Raw genomic sequence first — 22,477 nt, 5'->3', positions numbered from 1 at the left:
GACCAATCTGCACAACAGAAAGGTGAGTGATCTAGAATGAACTACACCTGCTTTCAAACCATCTTCTTCTGAAAAAAAGTCTCTTGGATGTCAAAGATTGCAGCATATCCAGGTGTGGAAGTTTCTATAAAATAATCTGTTGTCAAATACAAATGATAGCATTCATAAGACAAATTATAGTTCTAAAATGTATATGTATATAGGTGTATGTATATATATATATATAAAGAGAAAATTAGATTTTTTTTTTCTTTTTTTTTTTTTTTACACACACATCAACATCTGGCTTATATGTCCAATATAAATTTTAGACAACTTTCCTTATTTAGAACCAATCTTTAAATAACAGAATTATATACAATCCCATAGAACTTTTTTTTTAAAATTAACACACTATTCACAAATGCAGAATTATCTAGGACAATCAAAAAGTGTATTCAGAATAAATTAATGTCATACAATTGTGGTTATATTGTTCAGAATGTCCAATTCTTCCCTTTGAAATGAAACTGAGACCATTGTACCTTAGGGTGAATTATTTAGCAATGCACAAATTCTCTCTCTTTACGTAGAAGTCTTCATATGAACTTAATTGCATTTATACAAAGGAAAGAAATATGAAAGAGGCACCTCACACTATTGCATTCCACTGAATTAGAATAAGATTTCTATTGAATGGCAATGAAGTCAATGTTTTATCATCTGAACACTAGTAGCCTCTGTGTCCTTGCAAGTTTTACACCTTGAGTTAGCAGCAACATGTTTAATAGGTTCAGTAGTACATTTTTTCCGATACTGGATTGGGCCAGTCTGCGTTTATAGTAAGCCAAAGCATTTAGCAGTTGGTGTGCAATATTAGTCCACTCCTGCATGTGAGAACTAATAAATACACTGGGAAACAAAGACAAATGAGACTTAAACCTTTAGTTTAAATGTTTTCAGTCTATAAAGAGCAAAACCACAAGAAAACACAGTGAAATTAAGAATAAACAGGATGTACCATATTAGGGTGCAAAGGACCAGAGCGGAAGAGGCTACAGGAAATAGGTAAACTATTGAAAGGTCAAGAAAACGGGAAATTCAAGCTGTGTAAGATCTCAATAAAACCTGCAAAGCAACATTAGTTTGCGTGTCAGGTATGCTATGTTTGATTTATTAAAAGTTTATTAGTATAACCGGCATATTTGCAATCAGGTTGATGGGAGTTAATTCTTTAATTGCTCTGGCTCTTAATGGACATGTTTAGGGTTTAGCCCTTGGCATTCTATTTATGTAAAATGTTTGACAAACCTCTATGAACCAAATAATATGACCAACTCTACTTTGTATATCAATATTTTGGTCCCAGTTTTGCAAGGTGTTGAGCATTCTACTCCCATGGACTTCAATAGGAGATGAAGACACTCAATGCCTCATTAACTGGGGCACTTTTTTTTCATTAATACTGCTGGTTTTCCTTTTGTATTTTAGAATGGTAAACACCAGAGTTAAAATAAATTCTAGAGGAAAACTTGTTTTTACAGCAGTAAAAGATGCAGGTTATGTACTAAAGTTTCCTTGATTATTTCTTTTCCGTATGTATATAATGCATATTATGCACAACTACTCTCATATACATATATACATGTCTTCTATATACTGTACATGATTTAGTAATCCTCTACGGAAATTTAAAGTGCCACAGCTCATATGTGCTCATCTGACTTCCCATGCGCTTTTGATGAATTCTCTAGTCACTTACAGAAATGAGACCCTTGCTTTATGACAACCGGTGTTTTTAGAAGATGAAATTAATCCTTTCACAGGTGTACTAACTGGAATCCAGTGGTCGAACTAATCCTTCCTTGTAAACACGAAGAATAGCTTCACACACAAACTTGTACTGACTCTGTATAATTAAAGAAAGAATGAGCAAAAATATTAATGGTCAGTCACATCAGTTATAAGCTATTGATTATAGTGTAGTAATGAATACTAACTAAACATTGTAAACTATCTTCAGCTTTACTGCCACCTGTGGCATTGAAACATGGGCAGGAGAAGAGGACAGATACAAAGACAGATAGAAAACATAAAAAATATTACAGTCCCACTCAGTGGAGATATGTGCAGAATTTACATTCCCGTAAATGCCAAACGTTGTATAGTGCGAATTTTTACCTCAGATGCAAGCATGAGTCTCCTGGTAACTTTAATGGGTACAATGTACAAACATCCAAGAGGCAAGATTTAGCCAGAAGGAAAGTCTAAATTTATGCATCTGATTCCTTAGCACACACAGCTATTTAAATGGAAGCTAATTTGTTTGAAATACTTTCTTTCATATATTTTATCTATGCTGTAATTTGTACTGATATTAATTGATCATTTAAATGATAGCAATTTATCCATTCCTTTAATATACATTACTTGAGTCCTCAAAGCATGCAAACTAAAATAAGGGAAATGCATTAAACAGTTTCTTAATTTAACAAATGGAAGGTGGCGAAGTACTTCATTGTCTTTCATTTAAAATGCTTAAACAAACGGTTTTATCTTCCAAACTATGTCAATACTGCTGCACAAGTTGAAATTGATTTAGTTCAGTTTTGCACAGACAGACAGGGTACAAACTTTTGAGAGAGAACTATGAACTATGACAGCCACCCTCCTTTTACCTCATCACCCCCAACATTTTGAATCCTATAGCACTTTCGAATGTTTTTATAATGAAGTACTTTACAAATGAGATTAGAGTCTTTTTCCTGTTAAAGAGCATCTAAGAAATAGACCATTAAACAAATTTCTATTTTTTCCATAATCATCTTCTCTGTACCAGACATTCATTAAAAATATTTGAGTCCCTTTCTGAACTGGGAATATCATGTCCTCTTGTAGACAAATTGGAGCCATATAAGTTCCAAAACATACTTAACCTGAAGCAAATATTGATGGCTAATATAAAAGCCTGAGAATATGGGATCTCAATAAAAATTCAAGAGAGCTTTATAGTAGCACTAGAAAGTGAGACCAAGTTACACATATTTTTGCTTTCTCAGAAGGGGCTTCAAGTATCCAAAATATAAACTCTCCCCAGCAACTCAAGTGTGATATGCCTAGAGGATTTTAGGTCCCAGAAGTGCGAGTATGTATTAACTCCTTCATTTTGAGCCACACCTTTTTTTAGCCCGCCGCCCTACATTCTCATGTTGATTGCAATGGGGTGTTTGGCAGTAGCTTATATTAATCCCTCCCTCCAAAAAACTTTAAGGTTTAGCATTGCTCCTAGACCCATTCAGCCTGAGGAGGAGTGAAGGTCCTGCAGTTGCATTTAGGCCTCAGTTTTCAATATGTTATCATTGTTCATTACCTGATGAGTAACTATTTTCCTGTGCTTTACAAAATTGGCTAAAATTTACAGGAACTCTTGGGGATGTAAGTTGGCATTTTCATGTCATCCCCCCTCCCCCAACTCTCTGTCAACTACTCCCACCTCAAATATCGATTTGCTCTTATGACTGTGATGTTTGTTGTTCTGTTTACATTGGTTAATTACTTTGACTTTTCCTTCATTGCGAGTCATTTCCATATTTCACTGCTGCCTGCACAAGTTAACTGTGATATTTAACTCCCTGCTTTATTACTTCTGTTAACTCCATTGTGTAAGCAACTTATTTAGAAATAAGATTGGATGTTTCATCATTGATTCCTACGATGCAGACAGTGACTACTTGTTTTTCTTGCCATTGCTTGCATTCTGATTACTCACTCAACTGTGTTCTCCTGCCCTCCACTGAAACACTCCCAAGGTTAGCTTTTTTTAAAAATTGTGACCCTAGGCATAGCAGTCATTGTCAAACCTGATTGTAAGACTTCATCTTCTTTAATGGATTGCTACCCCTTCGACGCTCATCACCAGGCAACCTCACGGGTTTAATAGGCTGAGTCAGCATAACAACTTTTTCTTCTTCAGGGGTCATATAGTAGAGGAGGACTAAAGGAAATCCACTGGCCTGCCACCCATTTAACAATTCCCTGTTATGAAGCAGCCTATCAATCCTCCTTGCTAAATCTCTCCCTAAAGTCTTAAAGTAATCAATTAAATAATCATTATCTCAAGAAAGTTACTCATTTCTGAAAATTTTCACCTATACCCTCCCTCTTTTTGTGACCAGTCTGCTGTAGCCAAACTGTAATTCTCTTTTGCCTCACTATCTACTTGAACATATCTGCTTTGAACACAGAGTGCTATACAAATTCAAAGTGCTTTGAAAATATTCTGATGTGGGGCTCCCTCAGGCTCTCCTCTTGAAGCTATTCCACTGTGGATACAGTTAAAAAAGTCATTGGAGCAGGGAGACTGGATCTTGAGTCTCCCAAACTCCAAGGTGAGTACTCTAACCACCAGACTGTAGAGTCATTCTCGTGCTTCTTCTCTCTGCCAGCCCAATGACTTTTTAACTTATCACAGTAGAACAGCTTCAACCAGAGAGATTGAAGAAGAAACAATAAAATATCCCGAAGCCCAGTGGTTAGAGTATTCACCTGGGAGGTGGCAGATACCAGTTCAAATCCCTTTCTCCCTCAGGTAGAGGGGGACTTGAACCAGGGTCTCCCACATCCTGAGTACTTTAGCCACTGGGCTAAAAGTTACAACAGAGATCCTCCTCCTCCTCTCCCCGCAACTGTTGCCTTTGTGTGAGATTGCCTATGGGTGCCCGATTCAGCAGGCAACCTCTAAGTACGCTTACTAGGTTGGGCCCTGCAGGTGAGTTAGGTGGAAGAACTCCTGTCTTCCCCAGATTTGTGCTGTGGCTTTGGTGTCTGGATGTGCTGAAGTGTGCATGCGCAAAGGCAGGGACATATGGACTTAAGGAACTTTTACTGAAAAAAATTAGGCTCCAGCAATTTTAGGCACTTATAGGGTTTAGCAGCAACTGAGTGGGGGTTTTGTGAGCCCCAATGGGGCCTGATTCTGAGATCCAGGCACCTAAAGTGGCAGTTACACACCTAGCTCCTTTTACATAACTAGCCCCAAATTTCTTGCACTGGGGCTAGACCTCAGAGGACTCCAGACTGAAGACCCAATTTGGGAAATCTGATTTACTGACTCGAAATGTTTTGGGCATGTCCTTCCTACCTCAGAAAAGGACAAAAAACTTTTATTTAATCCTCAGGAGAGAGAAAGCACTTGTGACTTTTTTTTTTTTTTTTTTTTTTTTTAAACAGGTACTTAAAATTAACGAACACAACAATTTTGGCTTTTTATCTCTTTGTGCTTTAGTTCCTGATCTGCCAAATGGGATTAATATCAGCACCTAATCTGACAAAGGTGTTGTGAAAATAAATACATTAATGCTTCTGAAACACTCAGATGAGTGCCACAAAATGGCACACAAGGAATTAATAATTTTGTATTCAGAGCAGCGGTTGGGTGGTGTGCCATTAGTAAGGCTTGGAGCCACACATGGAATGAGAAGGATAAAAATAAGGGTTCACTGCATGAGGCAGGTGTCCCATGTTAAAAAATAGTATATAATCATGTAATTGAAGACTATCATAATGAATATGCCCAAAGGAGTAGAATTAAGGTTGCAAAGGCAAACTTAATCCTGGCATTTCCTAATTTTTGAGGGCTCAGTTTTGCAATCTTAACATTCTTTAAACACAGTTTTTTGGATCCAATAGAATAATTACTCTGGTGAATCACACAGCCTGCTCTTAAGGTCATTAACTCATTACTAAGTAGAGTTTACACCTCTTCATCAGTTAGCCTCCTCTTTCCTTTGCTTGAATGAGAACTGTGAGGCATTTTCTGTGTCATTCCTTCTGAAGTTCCAAGAGATATAAAGTGCCAAATTCAACTGTCATGCTTGTGGGTTTAAATCCCTGTACTCCACTTTAGTTCAAGACACTTACTGCTTTGTAAACAAGCACATTGTTCTCATTCCACCCGACATCCAGATCTTTTACCAATAATTAATCTACTCCCTTGTTCAAGAAAGTGGGACCTATACTCCTCCATTCCTAATATTTTCAATGGCAACATATTCATTTCTAAAGACCGCTCAAAACTGCTTCTTAATTTTCAAAATTCTCTGCTGCTTACTCTTTCCCCTCTCCCTACAACCTAGGCCTCCTTCTGATTCCTGCCTTTGACTCTTCAAAACTGGAATGGTGGTGAGTTTTGTTTGTTTTGTTTTTTAAACCTGTGCTGTCCCATCAGAATTTTCCCTAAGGCTATGTCTACACTACAGGTTACTTGGCATAACTTATGCTGCTCAGGGATGTGAATAAACAACCCTGAGTGACATAAGTTACACTGGTATAAGTGCCAGTGTGGACAGTGCTATGTCGGTGGGAGAACTTCTCCCACTGACATAGCTACTGCCTCTTGTGGAAATAGTTTTATTATGCTGATGGGAGAGCTCTCTCCTGTTGGCATAGAGTGTCTTCACCTGACGCACTGCAGACACCCCCCCAGTCACTTTTCTTTTTAAGCCGCACCTGAAAAAAATCTTCCTTTTCTTTTTAGTTTATGAAAGGCTCTCGGTAATGTTCTCTGTTAAGGATGAAATTTACAAACTAAATTATATTTTAAATGTTTGCATATAATATGTTGTATAAGAGATATATACAAAACTGACTCAAAGTTTATTCTAGTTTATTACTTGCTAGTTACGAAAATGGATGTGTCTTTAAAGGGCAAGATAGGAAGTAAGTTTAAACATTTACAAATAATTGAAGTACACAACTCACAAGCAGGCTGTCCTTTCTGAAAAGGTTAATTTATGTTTTCAGCTAATGCAATATAAAAATAATTGAAAATCATGCAAACAACGAAATCAACTTTATGTGAAGAACCCATGTTTCTCTATGTTAATGAAACAAAGAGCATGCAAAATGCATAAGGGACTCCCCCTCCTTAACTTACTGATGTTTGCACCATCATAGCTCGCTGGTCTCGCATTTTTCGTACAATATCCAGTGGATAAACCGGTTGGTTTCTTTCAATTAAGCACATGGCTGTTTCCATAGTGACCAATACACCAGTGCGGCCTATTCCAGCACTAAAAAATGTAACAGAACCCCCCGCAATAAAATTAATAGGCTTTTGCCATGCACTGAATACATATCACAGACTAACATTAAAACACTCTACATACCTGTAGGAATAAAAGCCACACAGTTTAAAAGTAAGAATAGAACACAATGTATATTTTTAGGACAACATAAGCAACATTTTCTATATACAACTGCAAGAAAACATTTTAACATAAATAAAAAGAAAATTCTAGAAAAAATAAAACCATAAGTTTAAGAAAATGACTTTAAAATTGTTATAATTTTTAAAAAATGATATATTGTTTTTTAGATTTTATTTAAAATCAACCTTAAGACTGAAAAGTGAAAAGAAGAACTGATGGATTGTTTTTTAGGGCTACACAAAAAAGGACTGAGGTTAAATTCATTATATAACTATTAAAAAGTAGGGCTGTAAAGCGATTAAAAAATTAATCATGATTAATCGCATTGTTAATAATGGTATACCATTTATTTAAATATTTTTGGATGTTTTCTACATTTTCAAATATATTGATTTCAATTACAACACAGACTACAAAGTGTACAGTGCTCACTTTATATTTATTTTTTATTACAAATATTTGCACTGTAAAAAAAGAAATAGCATTTTTCAATTCACCCAATACAAGTACCGTATCATGAAAGTTGAATGTACAAATGCAGAATTATGCACAAAAATAACTGTATTCAAAAATAAAACAATGTAAAACTTTAGAGCCTACAAGTGCACTCAGTCCTACTTCTTGTTCAGCCAATTGCTCAGACAAACAAATTTGTTTATATTTGCAGGACATAATGCTGCCGGCTTGTTTACAATGTCACCTGAAAATGAGAATAGGCGTTTGCATGGCACTGTTGTAGTCAGTGTCACAAGATATTTATGTGCCAGATGCGCTAAATATTCATATGTCCCTTCATACTTCAACCGCCATTCCAGAAAACATGCATCCATGCTGATGACGGGTTCTGCTTGATAATGATCCAAAGTACTGCGGACCGACGCATGTTCATTTTCATCATCATGAGTCAGATGCCACAAGCAGAAGGTTCTTTTTCTTTTTTGGTGGTTCTGTAGTTTCTGCATCAGAGTGTTGCTCTTTTAAGACTTCTGAAAGCATGCTCCACACCTTGTCCCTCTTAGATTTTGGAAGGCACTTCAGATTTTTAAACCTTGGGTCGAGTGCTGTAGCTATCTTTACAAGTCTCACATTGGTACCTTTTTTGCGTTTTATTAAATCTGCAGTGAAAGTGTTCTTAAAACGAACAACATGTACTGAGTCATCATCCAAGATTGCTATAACATGAAATATATGGCAGAATGTGGGTAAAACAGAGCAGGAGACATACAATTCTCCCCCCAAGGAGTTCAGTCCCAAGTTTAATTAACATGTTTTTTTTCCAATGAGCATCATCTGGATGGAAGCATGTCCTCTGGAATGGTGGCTGAAGCATGGAGGGGCATACAAATGGTTAGCATACCTGGCATGTAAATACCTTGCAATGCCGGCTACAAAAGTGCCAAGCAAACGCCTGTTCCTCACTTTCAGGTGACATTGTAAATAAAAGTGGGCAGGATTATCTCTGATAAATGTAAACTAACTTGCTTGTCTTAGTGATTGGCTGAACAAGAAGTAGGTCTGAGTGGATTTGTAGGCTCTAAAGTTTTAAATTGTTTTGTTTTTGAGTACAGTTATGTAACAAAAAAATCTACATTTGTAAGTTACACTTTCTTGATAAAGAGATTGCACTACGGTATTTGTATGAGGTGAACTGAAAACTACTATTTCTTTTGTTTATAATTTTTACAGAGCAAATATTTGTAATAGAAAATATTAATAAAAAGTGAGCACTGTACACTTTGTATTCTGTGTTGTAATTAAAATCAATACATTTGAAAATATAGAAAAACATCCAAAAATATTTAATAAATTTCAATTGGTATTCTATTGTTTAACAGTGCGATCAAAACTGCGATTAATCGCGATTAGTTTTTTGAGTTAATCACGTGAGTTAACTGCACTTAATCGACAGCTCTATTAAAAAGTATTAAGTTGCTTATTACATTAAACAACAATTATTGGTGTCAGATGGTCATATAATCGAGCAATTTAACCAGAAAGTTTAATCATGAAGGAGACAATGGAATAGTAAAGAAACCCAACCCCTTAGATACAATACCGTAACTTTTGTCTCCATTGGATGAGTGCTCACTGACTGATAGGCTTATAGCCTTACGATTTCACCTTTATTTCAAGGAATTTACTGCCCTGAAGGGTGCATACTCTTGAATAATGTATAAAATAACACTTCATTTCTACATGACAGATGGAATACTAAATTTCTAGGACTCCATCCAATGTAACAGAACTTTTATTTAAAGTACCTGCAATGAACAAGGACCGGTTCATTCTCTACTCTCTTTGGCCTCATACAGGTGACAAACTCCAAAAAGTCCCTGGAGTCATCAGGAACACCATGATCAGGCCAAGCAACATACTGGAGATGGGTGATGGTGTGCTCTTCCTCTGTCTGAAATGCAATTGGTAGCGTCACCATATCTCACTCAGTATTGTAGTAGCTTTACTAAAGTTCATTGGATAAATGCAGTTTGTTTCATAATGAACATACCTAGGCAGCACAAGGCTCCATAGCCTATACAACAGACTGCAAGATTTTCTAACAAAATGTTTTCTTATTAAAAAACAATAAAATAAGTGATTCTTGGAGAACAAAGTTTAAAAATAAATGTAGGTGTTTAATAAGATCATATTTACTATATATAGCTCCTTTGAGCCCAAAATATTTCAAAATGCTTTACCATTTATACTTTGGGAACAGTAATTCCAGCAAAGAAATGCAGCCATCTCTGAAGTAACACACGGCAACAGCTATGTACAGCAATCTTACACAATAGTTTAGATTAGAAAGGAGGAAATACCTGCTGAAATTGCAGAAGAAATTTACAGGCAGAATGCAATTACCAGATCTGAAATTTGGTCTGGACTCGGGTGCTAAACACCCCTCCGTCATGCAAAAAATGCCACAGGATCTTTAATGATTAAGTAGCATAGACCTCTGCTTACATTTCATCCAAAATAAGGTATCTGCAGCAGCATCTGCCAACACCACACTGGGATGTTGGTTTAGTACTGACACCGATGGAACAGAGCCACCTGCAAAATTGTTATCACTATCTACAGCACACTAGGTCTTCCCTCCAAATACTGACCCAGTGCAAGCCTTCTGACCTTGTGAGATTTAATGGGATTACACTACAAGGTAATATGGCTGTGGACCAGTTCTAAATTTGTTTTCCCCTTCATAGTCATCATACATCTTATACACTTACACAAAGGAGAAATGTTAAATAATGTATGTCTATTTGTGGCTTGGTCAGAACACAAGCGCACATATTTGCTAACTATGATTCCTGTTAACAGGACAGATTATGTACAGTATATACTGATAGGTTAGAGAAATTATGAATGAATTATATTTATACTGCCTGTGGAAGCACTTGATTCTGTGTCATGAAAATGTTAATTAGTTGAGAAATTCTATTGTACAAGTTTCAGAGTAGCAGCCGTGTTAGTCTGTATCCATAAAAAGAAAAGGAGGACTTGTGGCAACTTAGAGACTTACGAATATATTTGAGCATAAACTTTCATGACCTACAGCTACAGCATCCGATGAAGTGAGCTGTAGCTCACGAAAGCTTATGCTCAAATAAACTTGTTAGTCTCTAAGGTGCCACAAGTCCTCCTTTTCTTTCTGTTGTACAAAGGGCTCTTTTTCATTTAATTAAAACTAAGGGAAGCCATGTACTAGAAACTACTTCATTTTCTTAACTTCCTGTTGATTCTCATCATGCAAAAGCAACTCCTCTTAACACAATCATCTTCACATGCAAATGCGTTCCAGTGACTGACTCATTTTGCTTTATTTGCATACAAACAGCTGTCAACATATGCATGGGGCATGATTTAAAAAACACTAGTTTTATAACAAGTCTTTGGTCCATATTACATTTAACTTTTTAAACTAGACTGTTTTGCAGTGGCTAGACTGGAAAAAATGAGAGGTGATATTCCCCCAAGCTCTAATATATCACCATGCCAAAATGAAATGCCACTCACAGAGACCGTGAAAAATCTTCATAATATGGTCAACTCTCTTTCTTCCATATTTTTAGTAACAGTGAAATAGTTAACTATGCTGACATTTCAGTGTTCATCATTAAGCTCAACATTAACACTCAAATGAGAAGAATGCTGCTCTCTCACTCAGGATATCACTGCATGAGTTCATACTTGGGTCACATTTTAAGTTCGCTACGTTTTTTCTGATGGGCTCACACAAGCATCTTTTTATGGTATCAAACATTATGAGCTGAAATTGTAAAATAACTGTGTGGCTACAACCACCTCAGTTCCTTGAATTGCCTGACTTTGATGCCATAGTTAGCTTGCTCTGTACCTTGACAGGTGCAGATATTAGATCCAGTATCATTTCTAGGGACCAGGCATGTAGAATAGAACCTCTATTGCCCAGCAAAGTGGGCTCAAGACATGAAAGTCCTATACACTGCGCTGAAGTCCTGGGAATGAGTTTCTTTCAGGCAGAAGAAATGGTATGTATATACATCCCCCGCCAGGAACACAGAATGGTATGATATATCCTGGCATAAATCCTTGAAGGCAAGGCCTCAACAATGATGATTAAAAGGTCCAGGGACCCAAGTTCCAGAGTAAATCCTAAATGTGCACCAATGTAAATGAACACTAACCAGCTAGCTAACTATAACACACTGGAAACGAGGTGAGTTTGGGATCAACTCCCCAGAAATCACTCTAGGAGCTGAGAGGAAAGGTCTTTGTATTGACAGCTTGACTTGGGGTGTCAGAAAGGAACTGGGACAGATGGACAAGCATGGTCCTTTTATAGCCTCCGCTCTGAATTGTTTGTTGCCACAAGGAGCAGCTTAGTTGGTCTCTTGATCACTGCTTTCTAGAATGTTGCCAAAACTCTGCAAAGCCAGTCAAATCCCATAAGGGGGAGTATGCAGAAGCCACCCCAAAGAAAAACGCCCACACACGTTATAATAGTTTTCTTTTGAAAACTTAGGGGAGTTCACCCTCAGTGCTTCAAAGAGATGAGGCGGAACAGCGATTACATATATTATGGATAGAACAGTTTTGTTCTCATTAACTGGAGAAGCTAGAGTGCATTTGAATCATAGCACTCAGGCTAGATGAATCTTTGACTCATTCTAAAACAAGCCAGGGAGTCTGTGGTGTGATCTTAGGTGTTCAATAAAGATTCCAGGCTGAGTCATATGTGTGAGTGCTGAAGGGACACATTATTGAGGCACCTGGAGACAGCTAAACAAAATTCAATAGCATTTTGAGTGGTTTTTTAGATTTAAATAATGAACATATTACTCATCACAAATTAAGGCTTGAATGTGCTAGGAGCTGCATTTTTAATAGCTCATAGACATCAAGTACAATGAGCAAGCACATTACATAAGATCTCTCTAGAATAAGAGCACACTAGTCCATCAAGACTACTTCTGTTGTTGCAAGTGTTGGATCATATTAAAGAAGTTCTGTATTAAAATCACAAATGAGTTTGATTCCCCATAGTTTAAATTCCAGGGTATTACTAATTAAGAGGTCTCTTGGTTTTTGGTACTGTTTCTCTCCCTCTATGTGTGAAGCTTGCAAGCTGTACTTGTGTTAGTACATTCTAAGACAAAGTCTGTTCTCAAAGCAATTCACACAGAGACAGACTCAAAGCAATACTCTGTAACAACAGAAACAGCACCCAGAGACTCCCCGCCCTTTTGTTGTATTAACAATTGTGATTAAAATAGAGATAGAGGTTTTATGTGGATGGATGCTTGGTGTGGATAATAACTGAATGATCAGGGAGGTGCCAGCCTAAGAATCCAGTGTCCATCGGCTGAAGAAGGCGTCAAGTGGAAATAACCAGAGGACCCCCGGAGGGCAGACTGGAATCCACCCAACAGCCTCAAAAATGGGAGAACCAAAGAACAAGATAACATCTAGCAGCACGGAGCCGTCAGGAGTGTGCTATCTGCTGACTGATTCAGCAACAGCATGATGAAGCAATTCCCATAGACTAGCATAGGAAGAAATTCCTATAAAAATGGACTCTAGAAAGTGAGAACTTTGGGGTCTGATTCTGCAAACCAACTTCCAGGAGCATCAGATGTGCATCTGACAAGGCCCTGCTCCCTCCTTATGTCCAGGCCACCTGGCCAGTGGCTTGGCATGAGCAACTCTAAGGCTGGTAACTATGATAACAACCTTGCAGAACCTGTGTGTGTGTGTGAATGAATGTGTGAATAAATATGAAATTGAATGGAATGTTATAGCTATAACTAACTGCTTACTATGATTCTTTCTGTATTCACAATAAATGTGGTATTTTGCCTTTTCCCCTTTAATAAGATTCTGCTGGTTTTTATTTTATTGGTATAACACAAGCATCTTCAGTTTTCTGTTCTTTGCTCTATTCTTTCCTAAGGACCACTGTACTCCTTTGTTAAATATCCCAGTGTTCCTCAAACTTCATTATCTTAGTTACCCGTTTTTATCCTCCTTTTCAAACAGTTGTGACTTTTTCTGATGTGCTCTCCTAAGATTTTGATTCAAATTTTTAATGTTTTATCACAATAAATATTCACTTTTCAGAATGCCCCCATTTACACGTCTCCCTTCCTGTCAATAAGTCCAAACTCTACTATGCTCAATCTATTTTCCTATCTTAAATCTCAGAATAAATTTCATCCCTGTATGCCCAATACCACCTACTTTGGTTGCAGTAGCCTGTTACTCCATTTAAACTCTCACAAATTGCTTTTATTACTTATCTGGCTTTGGGTTTTTCCAAAAGTTGACATGGGAGCAATACATACCACTGGTAGTCAGAGGTAACTGTGCTATGTGCATGTGTGTGCATGAAGGCAGGAACACAGCAAACCCCTCTCACAGAGAAGCAAATATGGTTGTGTGCCTGTGCTTTCAACACCTTTTCAAAGCAATAAGGAGGGGGCAGGAGGAACACAATAAATTGCACACTCTGCAGAGCAATTGGAGTGGTGCAGTTACTTTGGGGAGAAGTAGTCAGATATGTAGCTTGAGGGGCTAGAGATTTAAGATTTTTCTATTTTAATTTGCAAGGTATGATTTCTGGCACTTGAACTTTAATTAAAAAAGCCGGTCAGTATGTGGTGAATTCAGAACTTTGAGAGAGGATGTAAAGATGTCAGAGAGAAAAACGCACGGCAGCTTAAAATTAGAGGTGGACAGGAACCAAGCCCCTCTGTATAAACAAACTCACACTTTCAGGAAGCTTGGATGTGATCTGAATATGAATTTTGCAGTACAAATTCATCTGTAGAAGTGTTTCATGCATTTGACTCTTCCCCTCTTTTCTCCCCTTTCATTACAACAAAATAGCAGCAGCTGAAGGGTACAAAAACCTTGCATAAATTGCAAGTGTTCAAACTGTGCACTCTATGAAGCTGCCTTTTCAGTTTAACAAAACTAATGGAAGAAGATTCACATGATTCTGCAAGGTCCCTCGATACTACATTACAAGGATTCACCTTTTTCTGCTAATTGCTCTATGGATGTGTGGCACTGAAGAATTGTCCCAGCCTCCGCTTTTGAATGAGCAAAAATATTATGAAGAAAAAACCCCATATTTTAGCCCTAAATGTTTGTTTAGAGTCGGGGGCTGTAGAGCAGTATGGCTGAGTATAATATTGTATAAATACACAATAACTTAATAATAGAATAAGGCTTTATAATTAGTTACTTTTTTAGACTTTTTTTTTTTTTTTTTTTTTAAAGTAACTCACTAGAAGGATCTTCAGAATTGCATGGTTTTGGGGCATCCCTAAAGAAAATTAATCAAAGTGCACTGGTTCATGTAATACCTATAATATATATACACAAGCTGACAATACTTAGCTATATTTTTCACTACAGCAAAACCAAAACAAAACCACCCCCCTGTCCCCAAAAGCTAAAGGCCACACTACAGAAAAGCACTCACCTCAATATTTGTAATCACCATTTCCCTAAAAACATAGGCAATAGTACAATCTTCAGATTGACATTTGACACGAAAGTTTCCATACTCCATTATATCTGGTGGATCAGGCCAATACTGATGACATTTGGTCTGCAAAGAAAAAAGAAAGTACAAGCCATGAGCTTACAATTAATACATTTTCTCATTTGAAGAGGGCATCTATGTGACCCAACTCTCTCTTCCTATGTCAACATTCAGAGAGCTCAGTAATGTTATTTATAACTGTTCTGGTTTGTTTTGTGTAATGTGTGCATCTGTACTTGAGAACAGCTTGACATGTCGGGCCTGATTCTCCACAGCCTTGTGTCGTCATTTACACCCGTGCAAAGTGCGTACTGAATGCCAAAGTTGTGATCCTCACATTCACTTTACACAGGGGTCAATGAATGACTACAGCGTACGAGCCGGTGAAGAATTAGATCCATCACATCTAACGGCATTATTGAACACTTTTAATCCTCAATGCCTGCTTTCTGAGATTTAAAACCCCCCACGACCACTGAGCACTCACATTTTTGCTGCTCAGGGGATAATAGCAGAGTTTCTGTAAAAATACAACCCAAGTTTTTGTTGGGTCAGTGAAATTCTTCTTTTACAAAATGTGGTCTGAGCTAACAGATATTTTTAAGTGCTATTTTCTTTTTTTGAAATCTCACAGTAACATATAGTAATTTTTTTTTCAAGTGAACATTTTGAAACAATATCAATTTAATATTACAAATCATGGGTGTACACGGATACAAAAATGGAGACTGGCCTTGAAGACTGGATCAAAATGTCAAACCTCAACGTTGTTCCCACATAAATTTGAGAATATATATCCCTGGGTCAAAATAACTAATTACAAGGAGTTTTTTTTTACTTTAATAATGTGCCATTTTGACCTTTGCATATAGTTTTGCAAGTCTGAGGAGGCATTAAGGTTGGGTGGGCAGTATAAATTAGCGAGATTGCAGTGGGGATTGGCAAGTGGAAGAGAATGCTACATTAGTGAACTCGGATAACAGTTTCTTTGTTTTGGCGAGCAAAAGCACTGCAACTCATTTTAATGAGCTGAAAGTGCTTTTGCCAGGAGTACGCTGGAACAAGTAATTTAATGTGTGATTTACACTGGAGGGGAAGTTTTCAAAGAGGATACTGATTTTTCATTTGTATGACAAATATCAAGATATTTACTTTTAGTCAAGTTATCCTTTTCCAGATGGTAGGGATGGGGAGTGGAGAGAAACAACATGTGTTTGGTCACTATCAAAACTAATTACATCAAAATGTATGTCAGAGGTCAAACAGATTGGAAGGGTTAGAAGTATCAGAAATGAAAATCTTCAAACATGAGGGATGTTTTTTCAAGAATGCAAAGTACAGATTCTAGAACAGTAATGTCAAATCTTTTCAGCCTGAGGGCCAAGCATATTTCAGAAACATCAAGGGGCCACATTCAATACACTGGGGCAGATTCTCTGCCCTGGTCTGCTCCCTTTGTGTCACTGAGACTTTGCAGAGGGAGTGAAAAACACCTACAAATCGCTTGCTGGCAATTCTCCCATTATGCCTGGGTTTCCAGCAACCGTAGGCTACACCTTTACGATCAAAAAAGGTGTGACGGGTATTTTTCTGTTTTTGAAGTGATAACTGGGACTTGTATAGATACTAGGCTGCTTTATCTCCTGAGAGTCCTTCATAGCCAGATGGTGGCAAAAGTTAGGACAGGGCAGCAAGGTGAACTGACTGACACTATTATCCATCACAAAATGTGGCTCAGGATTGCTTATGGGCCCTTTCCATTTTTGGTTTTCAGATTAATGAGGTGGTGATGGCTTTAGTGCAGTATTTCCCTCCCAAAAATTTCAACTGATTTTTGTTGGTCCTGCTCTATGCAGATGTCCTAAGCTCCCCTGGGCTTGAAGCACATGTTAAAGGACTTTAGCTCTTTTTGCCAGGGGGAGTAACTTACCATAGACTATCAGAAAACTAAAGTATTTGTCTTCGGCCATAGACCAAGGTTGGATAAATGGATGCTTGATAGCCATTATATTGAATAGTCCAGGTTTTACCTCCATTTGGTTGTTTGGTTTACATATAATGGCCAATGGGACAGACTATAGAGGAGATCAAGAAGAAATCCCTAAGTTCTATACAAGCAGTGCTGCAATTCATTCGTGTCCATGGGGGCAGTCTAATCACTTCGGCAGTTAGAGTTCTCAAGACTAAAGTCTGTGCCCAAATACTACATGGTGCAAAAATGTGGGGCTGGAAGAATACTACTGAGTTAGAGGTTGTGTCAAATACATTTTTAAGGAGAATGTTCAGCCTCTCAAATTACACCTGACTTGCTTTACTCAGGGCAGAAATAGGGGAATGTATTAGTTTGACCAAAGCCAATGCCTTTATACTAATTATTGGCTCAGTATTTTGCACGAGTCAACAGTGCCTTCCAATATTATGTCTGGAAGAACAGCTCAACAAGATACATAGTCAACAAGTTCACCATTCCCTCCATTCTTTGGGCTTTTTGGAACTTGACTTGGTTAGGACTGTAGGAAGAAGGGTGAAAACCTCAATGAAGCTCAGAGCAAATTATATCTGTAATCCCTGAAGGTAGCATACAATAAATATGTCTTCTTGCCTTTCTCAATTAACGAATATCCACAGGTATGAGAAATATTTGGATATTTTGAACTGTACATTAAGGATGGCCTGTTGTAATAATTGGGACTTACAAATTTACCCTAATTGAGAGCTCAACTGTGAAAAGTGAAAGTTCCTAAAATGTCACAATAACCTATAATGACAAATGTTAATGGGAAAAACTGCAAAAAAAGAGACCACAAGACTAAACATGTCCAAACATAAAGGCCTCCTGATATAACTCAAGGACTGCATTAAAATCATGTTTGGTAAACAAGGAAAGTGTGGAACTGGAAACCAATGAACCAAAATTGGAGTGCCAAATTAGGACTAACTGGTAGAAAAAATAATGAGGGGATGGGCTATTCCACCCCTCATTCCGTTCTGGGGATCTCAAAGAAAGACTTTGGAAAACAAAGCGGATACTGGAGTGAGCTTCACCAACATAGCTGCCACCCCCGCCATCTCCTGGAACCAGGGCAGTCCCTAGTAGGGTGCGGGTCCTGTGATATATGTGCCGAGTTTCTAATCTGCTGGGAGATGCTCACCCCTTTCCTGCTTCTTCCCACCCCTGCTCTGCCCCACCCATTTCTGCCCCCGCACACTCCGAGCGCGCTGTGGCCTCACTCCTCTCCCCTCCCCCTCTCCTGATGCCACAAAACATATGATCCGCGGCAGGCACTGAAAGGGAGGGGGAGGTGCTGATCGGCGGGGCCCGCCGTCGGGCAGGAACAGAAGGTTTTAGTAGGGGGGCTCCTCCTCCCCACCCACCTGCCCCTCCCAGTTCGCCTCCTCACTCTGCTCGCCCATCCGCCTCCTGCCTCACCCCCCTCCCTGCTTCCTCACAATTTTATTGAAGCGCAGGGCCCAGGGTGGATGCCCCAATTTGCTGTACCCAAGGAACGGCTCTGCCTGGGGCCTTCGTTATCCTGATTCTGAAACATTTCCTGATCAGACGGGGCCAAAGAGAGAAACCAAAATCACACCACCACCTCCATCAGCTCCAGCTAAATCCCAAATACCACCCTCTTGTCCCCAATGTGTTCTTTTTCTTCCCAAAGTTATTTCTTTTCTTTCCCATCTCTCTCCTTCTTCCTTTTGTCAAATAAGAGCCTTTCTTAGCCAGTCAAAAATTTGCAGCACTGTTGTAATCCTGTGACCAGAAAGAGGCAGCTAAAAAGCAATGCCCTAACAGCCTGATGCTGGTTCAAGTCTGCCATGTCTGAGTGGCTGACAAGACCATATGCTGAGCTGGTGTATTTCCAGTAGCGGGGTTGCAAGAAATAGTCAACTCCAGATAGAAAAGCTGCATTTTCTATCTTTACTGTTCTTTTTCCTCCCCCTCTTATGTGCGTTTGCTTGTCTTTTAGGAAAGGGAATTGGACTATAACACCACCTCCAGCTTGTCTCAACTAATTTCTTCTCTTTTCCCCAAAATGATGGTATTAAGGATGGTAATAACTATTTGAAAGACTGTCAAATAAGGGTTTTCCCCCCCTTATTTCCCATAGTACTAAGCAGACTGAGGTCTCTGGATACCAAACCTTGAATCTTGTTTAAAACTGCTTAATATTGGATAGCGGCTGGGTTACCTTTAACCCTTTGGGCCCATTTATTCCATCTAAATTAACACAACAAGCCTTTACAGGTCTCTGTTTCCAGACTATGCAGATGACCTATTTGGAAGGGAGGTATGCTGGTACTGAGTCTTTTCTCCATCTAGGTCTGGCTAGGCTGAAGACTTGCTGCACTCCTTATTGTCTTGTAACCTGCTCTGCCACAAGAGAAAGAAATGGTTATCTCCATTCCTGGCCAAGATAACTTTTACATCACCTCAGAAATTGGAATACTTGCTACGTAGTGAAAATGTTTTAGTTACAGGCTGCTGCCCTATTTGCCTGGTCGGCTGGAAAAGTAAGAAAAAAAGTATGTGAAAAACAATCTACTTTTGACCTAAATGAAATCGTGTTCTCCTAATTTTTTAAAATCTTATTTTTGTATATTGTTTTGGGGAGGTGATTTTAAAGTTGTAACTGATGTTAGGGAATAGTTAATCTTGTCTTTTTAAAATGTGCATATTTTTTGAGTCATGTTGATTTTAAATCTGTGTCTATTGTACTATGTGCAATCGCCTATGGTTAAGATGCTATGTTAATAAACTTCATTTGAGAGATGTAATTAATGCTCATTAGCTATCTCACTGTAAAATCCTACTGGAGAAAAGGCACAGGTAATTTCTACTGCAATGTAGCTAGATGAGGTCATCACTATAAACCCAACCACAGTATGCCATGGTAAAAAATACCTGCACTTATCTTCACTATGATTTGACAGTGAGGATCTGACAGTTAACAAGTGTTAGTTATCTTCCTTTTTGGGGTAGTGAAGACCCAGCCAATGAGTCAGCAGTGTCAGGTTTTGTGTGTTCTCCACAGATTCTGGCACAGGGAATGTGTCAGGCACAGGCCAAGGGAATGGCTGGAGGATACTATACTATGGCTATTCCCAGCTGGTGTATAGTGCCTTGGGGTCAAGTGCCAGCTGGGGCAAGTTAACACAGCCATCAGGCTGCTCTAAATTATGCCACACCTGAGGCAAAGAATCAGGGAGCAGTAACTGGTTATTGGTTGCTTAGCTTCTCCTCTTTCCCCCCCGCTCTCCTAGGTTTCCATGGATGGCTGTGTGGGAAAGGATGCCATCCTTTGCAGGATCTCTCCGAAGTGCAGGCCAAGCCAGTCAAGCTCCTCCTGCTTTCCTTCAGCATAACTGAAAAGGAACCCCAAAAAAGGGTGATACTAAGGCAGCCTGGGATTATGCCAATTCAACAGTTTCCCTCAGCAGATTCCACAGTGAAGAGCTCCAGTGGAAGCTAAAGTTGTTTAAAGCTCACTGCAAAAACACTGAAAGAGGACAGAATCACCTATCCTCTACTGGTATGAATCTTTCATCAGGTGGATACAGAGGGCTTAGCTGGAGTGGGGAGGTATGGTTAATATACACCAGGGCTAGCTTTCCTGAGTCTAGCCTTCAGTTTAGTTAAAGCTGTTTTCAAAAGATTTTTCAAGTTGAAACACTGCAGTTTCTTAGCAACAACACTGCTGTAGAGTGCGTGCACTGCTTTTAAATTACTCAAGACAGCCTGGTTAAGTTTCTCTCAAGGATTCTGATTAGGTTTTAATTTAGGTTAAGCCACCTACATATCTTAAAATTTTCTTCTCTCTTAGTAATTGCAAATAAGGTTATAAATCTAAAAGCTCCTTTATACATATGTACATATATACCTTCACAACCAAAAATCATCTCTCATATAGTCTCAACATATATATGTGAATCTTATATTAGATGAGCGATCACATATTCCTAACAACTTCTCCTTTGGGAGAAGAGTGCTAATCAAAGAAACTTAAGCTATGGCATTATCATTTCTATAACTCTAACTCCTCATTGATCCAATCATTATCTTTTATTTTGTGCCAGTTGGTTTGAATACCCCATAAAATAAGTAAAATAACACAATTATTTCTGGGCATGTTTTTCATGAAGTGTTTATACATTCTCTCTCATCATGCCATCTGATTCTCCCTGAAATGTTCACATTTTGGATCTGCACATGTAAAGAGAAATTATTGTAAGAATACTCTTCCCTATTCTGATTGTATTTAAAACCCTAGCAACCATATAAATGAAATGTGTATCAAATCTTGCAAAATCTTTTAGACTTTTCCACAAAATAAAACAATTCCTTCCTATTGGGAAAAAGGCTTCAAATCTCCCACTAGATTTTGAATTTGACCATTCTACTTTTTCCATTAGCACAGTGAACCAACAGTCCTCTGTGTTTTCACTGATCCATATCCTGTAGTCCCTTTTAACGTGAGTGGCATATTAATTATTTAAATATTCCAAAATTCCTGGTTTTAAGTTTATAAAACTTGTATGAAACTAGAATTTATATGAAATTTCAAAGTGCATTGATGATTTTCTACACTAAACATTATGGTTTGCATTAAAAACACCACATCTGAAAAAGTTTCAGACTTCAGAAATACCATTAAACCAAAATTTTGGGTGAAAGATTTTGCATGAAAAATTATTAATTGCCTAAGTCAGTTTCTTCCCAATGGAAGCTTTGCTTGAATGAGGACTAATTAAGAACTGCAAAATTTCAACCAACATGACTAAACATTTATCTTACTAGAGCAGTTAAGATTTTTACATGGTTCAGCCAATAAACAGCACTGTCAGAGCTTGGAATACTATAAGAATTCCATGAAAGTTTTTTTCCTCACCCATTCTATACAGCTGAAATGATTCTCTCCAATTTTCTCTATAGCTAGTAACATTATCTGGACGTTTTGAGAGATGAGTGAAGGAGATACACCCCACAAACTAACTCCCTTCCCTGCTGACAAGAGAACAGCAGCTCTAAAATGGCCATTGACCTGCTGAATGGTTATGATCGTGTTTAAGTGTCAGTTTCTTCAACACAATACAGAGCTAAAAAGTGAAATTCTGGAAACATTTCAGGGAGATAAGTATTATCAGAACCGTGGGTATTTTGTCACTATCTGAAGGGTATTTAATTACCTTACTGCTACATTTTCTAAAGGATTTGGATCCTCCTCTTTTGGTATCAAATATTATTTAAAATAATCAA

The 22,477-nt window shown here is 38.1% G+C and overlaps 1 protein-coding gene across 1 annotated transcript in view; it reads right to left on the bottom strand.

Annotated features, from left to right (window-relative positions):
• Window positions 1-212: 212 nt before the first annotated feature.
• Window positions 213-22,477, bottom strand: part of PTPN3 (protein tyrosine phosphatase non-receptor type 3) — a 192,350-nt gene continuing 170,085 nt past the window's right edge. Inside the window, exons 23-26 of the mRNA XM_074945195.1 lie at window positions 15,154-15,282; window positions 9,449-9,594; window positions 6,914-7,049; window positions 213-1,888 (exon numbers count right to left, since the gene is read on the bottom strand). Of these exons, the coding sequence (XP_074801296.1) occupies window positions 1,811-1,888; window positions 6,914-7,049; window positions 9,449-9,594; window positions 15,154-15,282 (489 nt within the window). The 3' untranslated portion in view covers window positions 213-1,810. The remainder of the gene's footprint in view (window positions 1,889-6,913; window positions 7,050-9,448; window positions 9,595-15,153; window positions 15,283-22,477) is intronic.

The sequence above is a fragment of the Natator depressus genome, chromosome 2 (genome assembly GCF_965152275.1).
Source record: "Natator depressus isolate rNatDep1 chromosome 2, rNatDep2.hap1, whole genome shotgun sequence".
NCBI lineage: Eukaryota > Metazoa > Chordata > Testudines > Cheloniidae > Natator > Natator depressus.
Note: the sequence above shows the minus strand (reverse complement) of the source record. Positions and strands in the feature narration are given on the sequence as shown.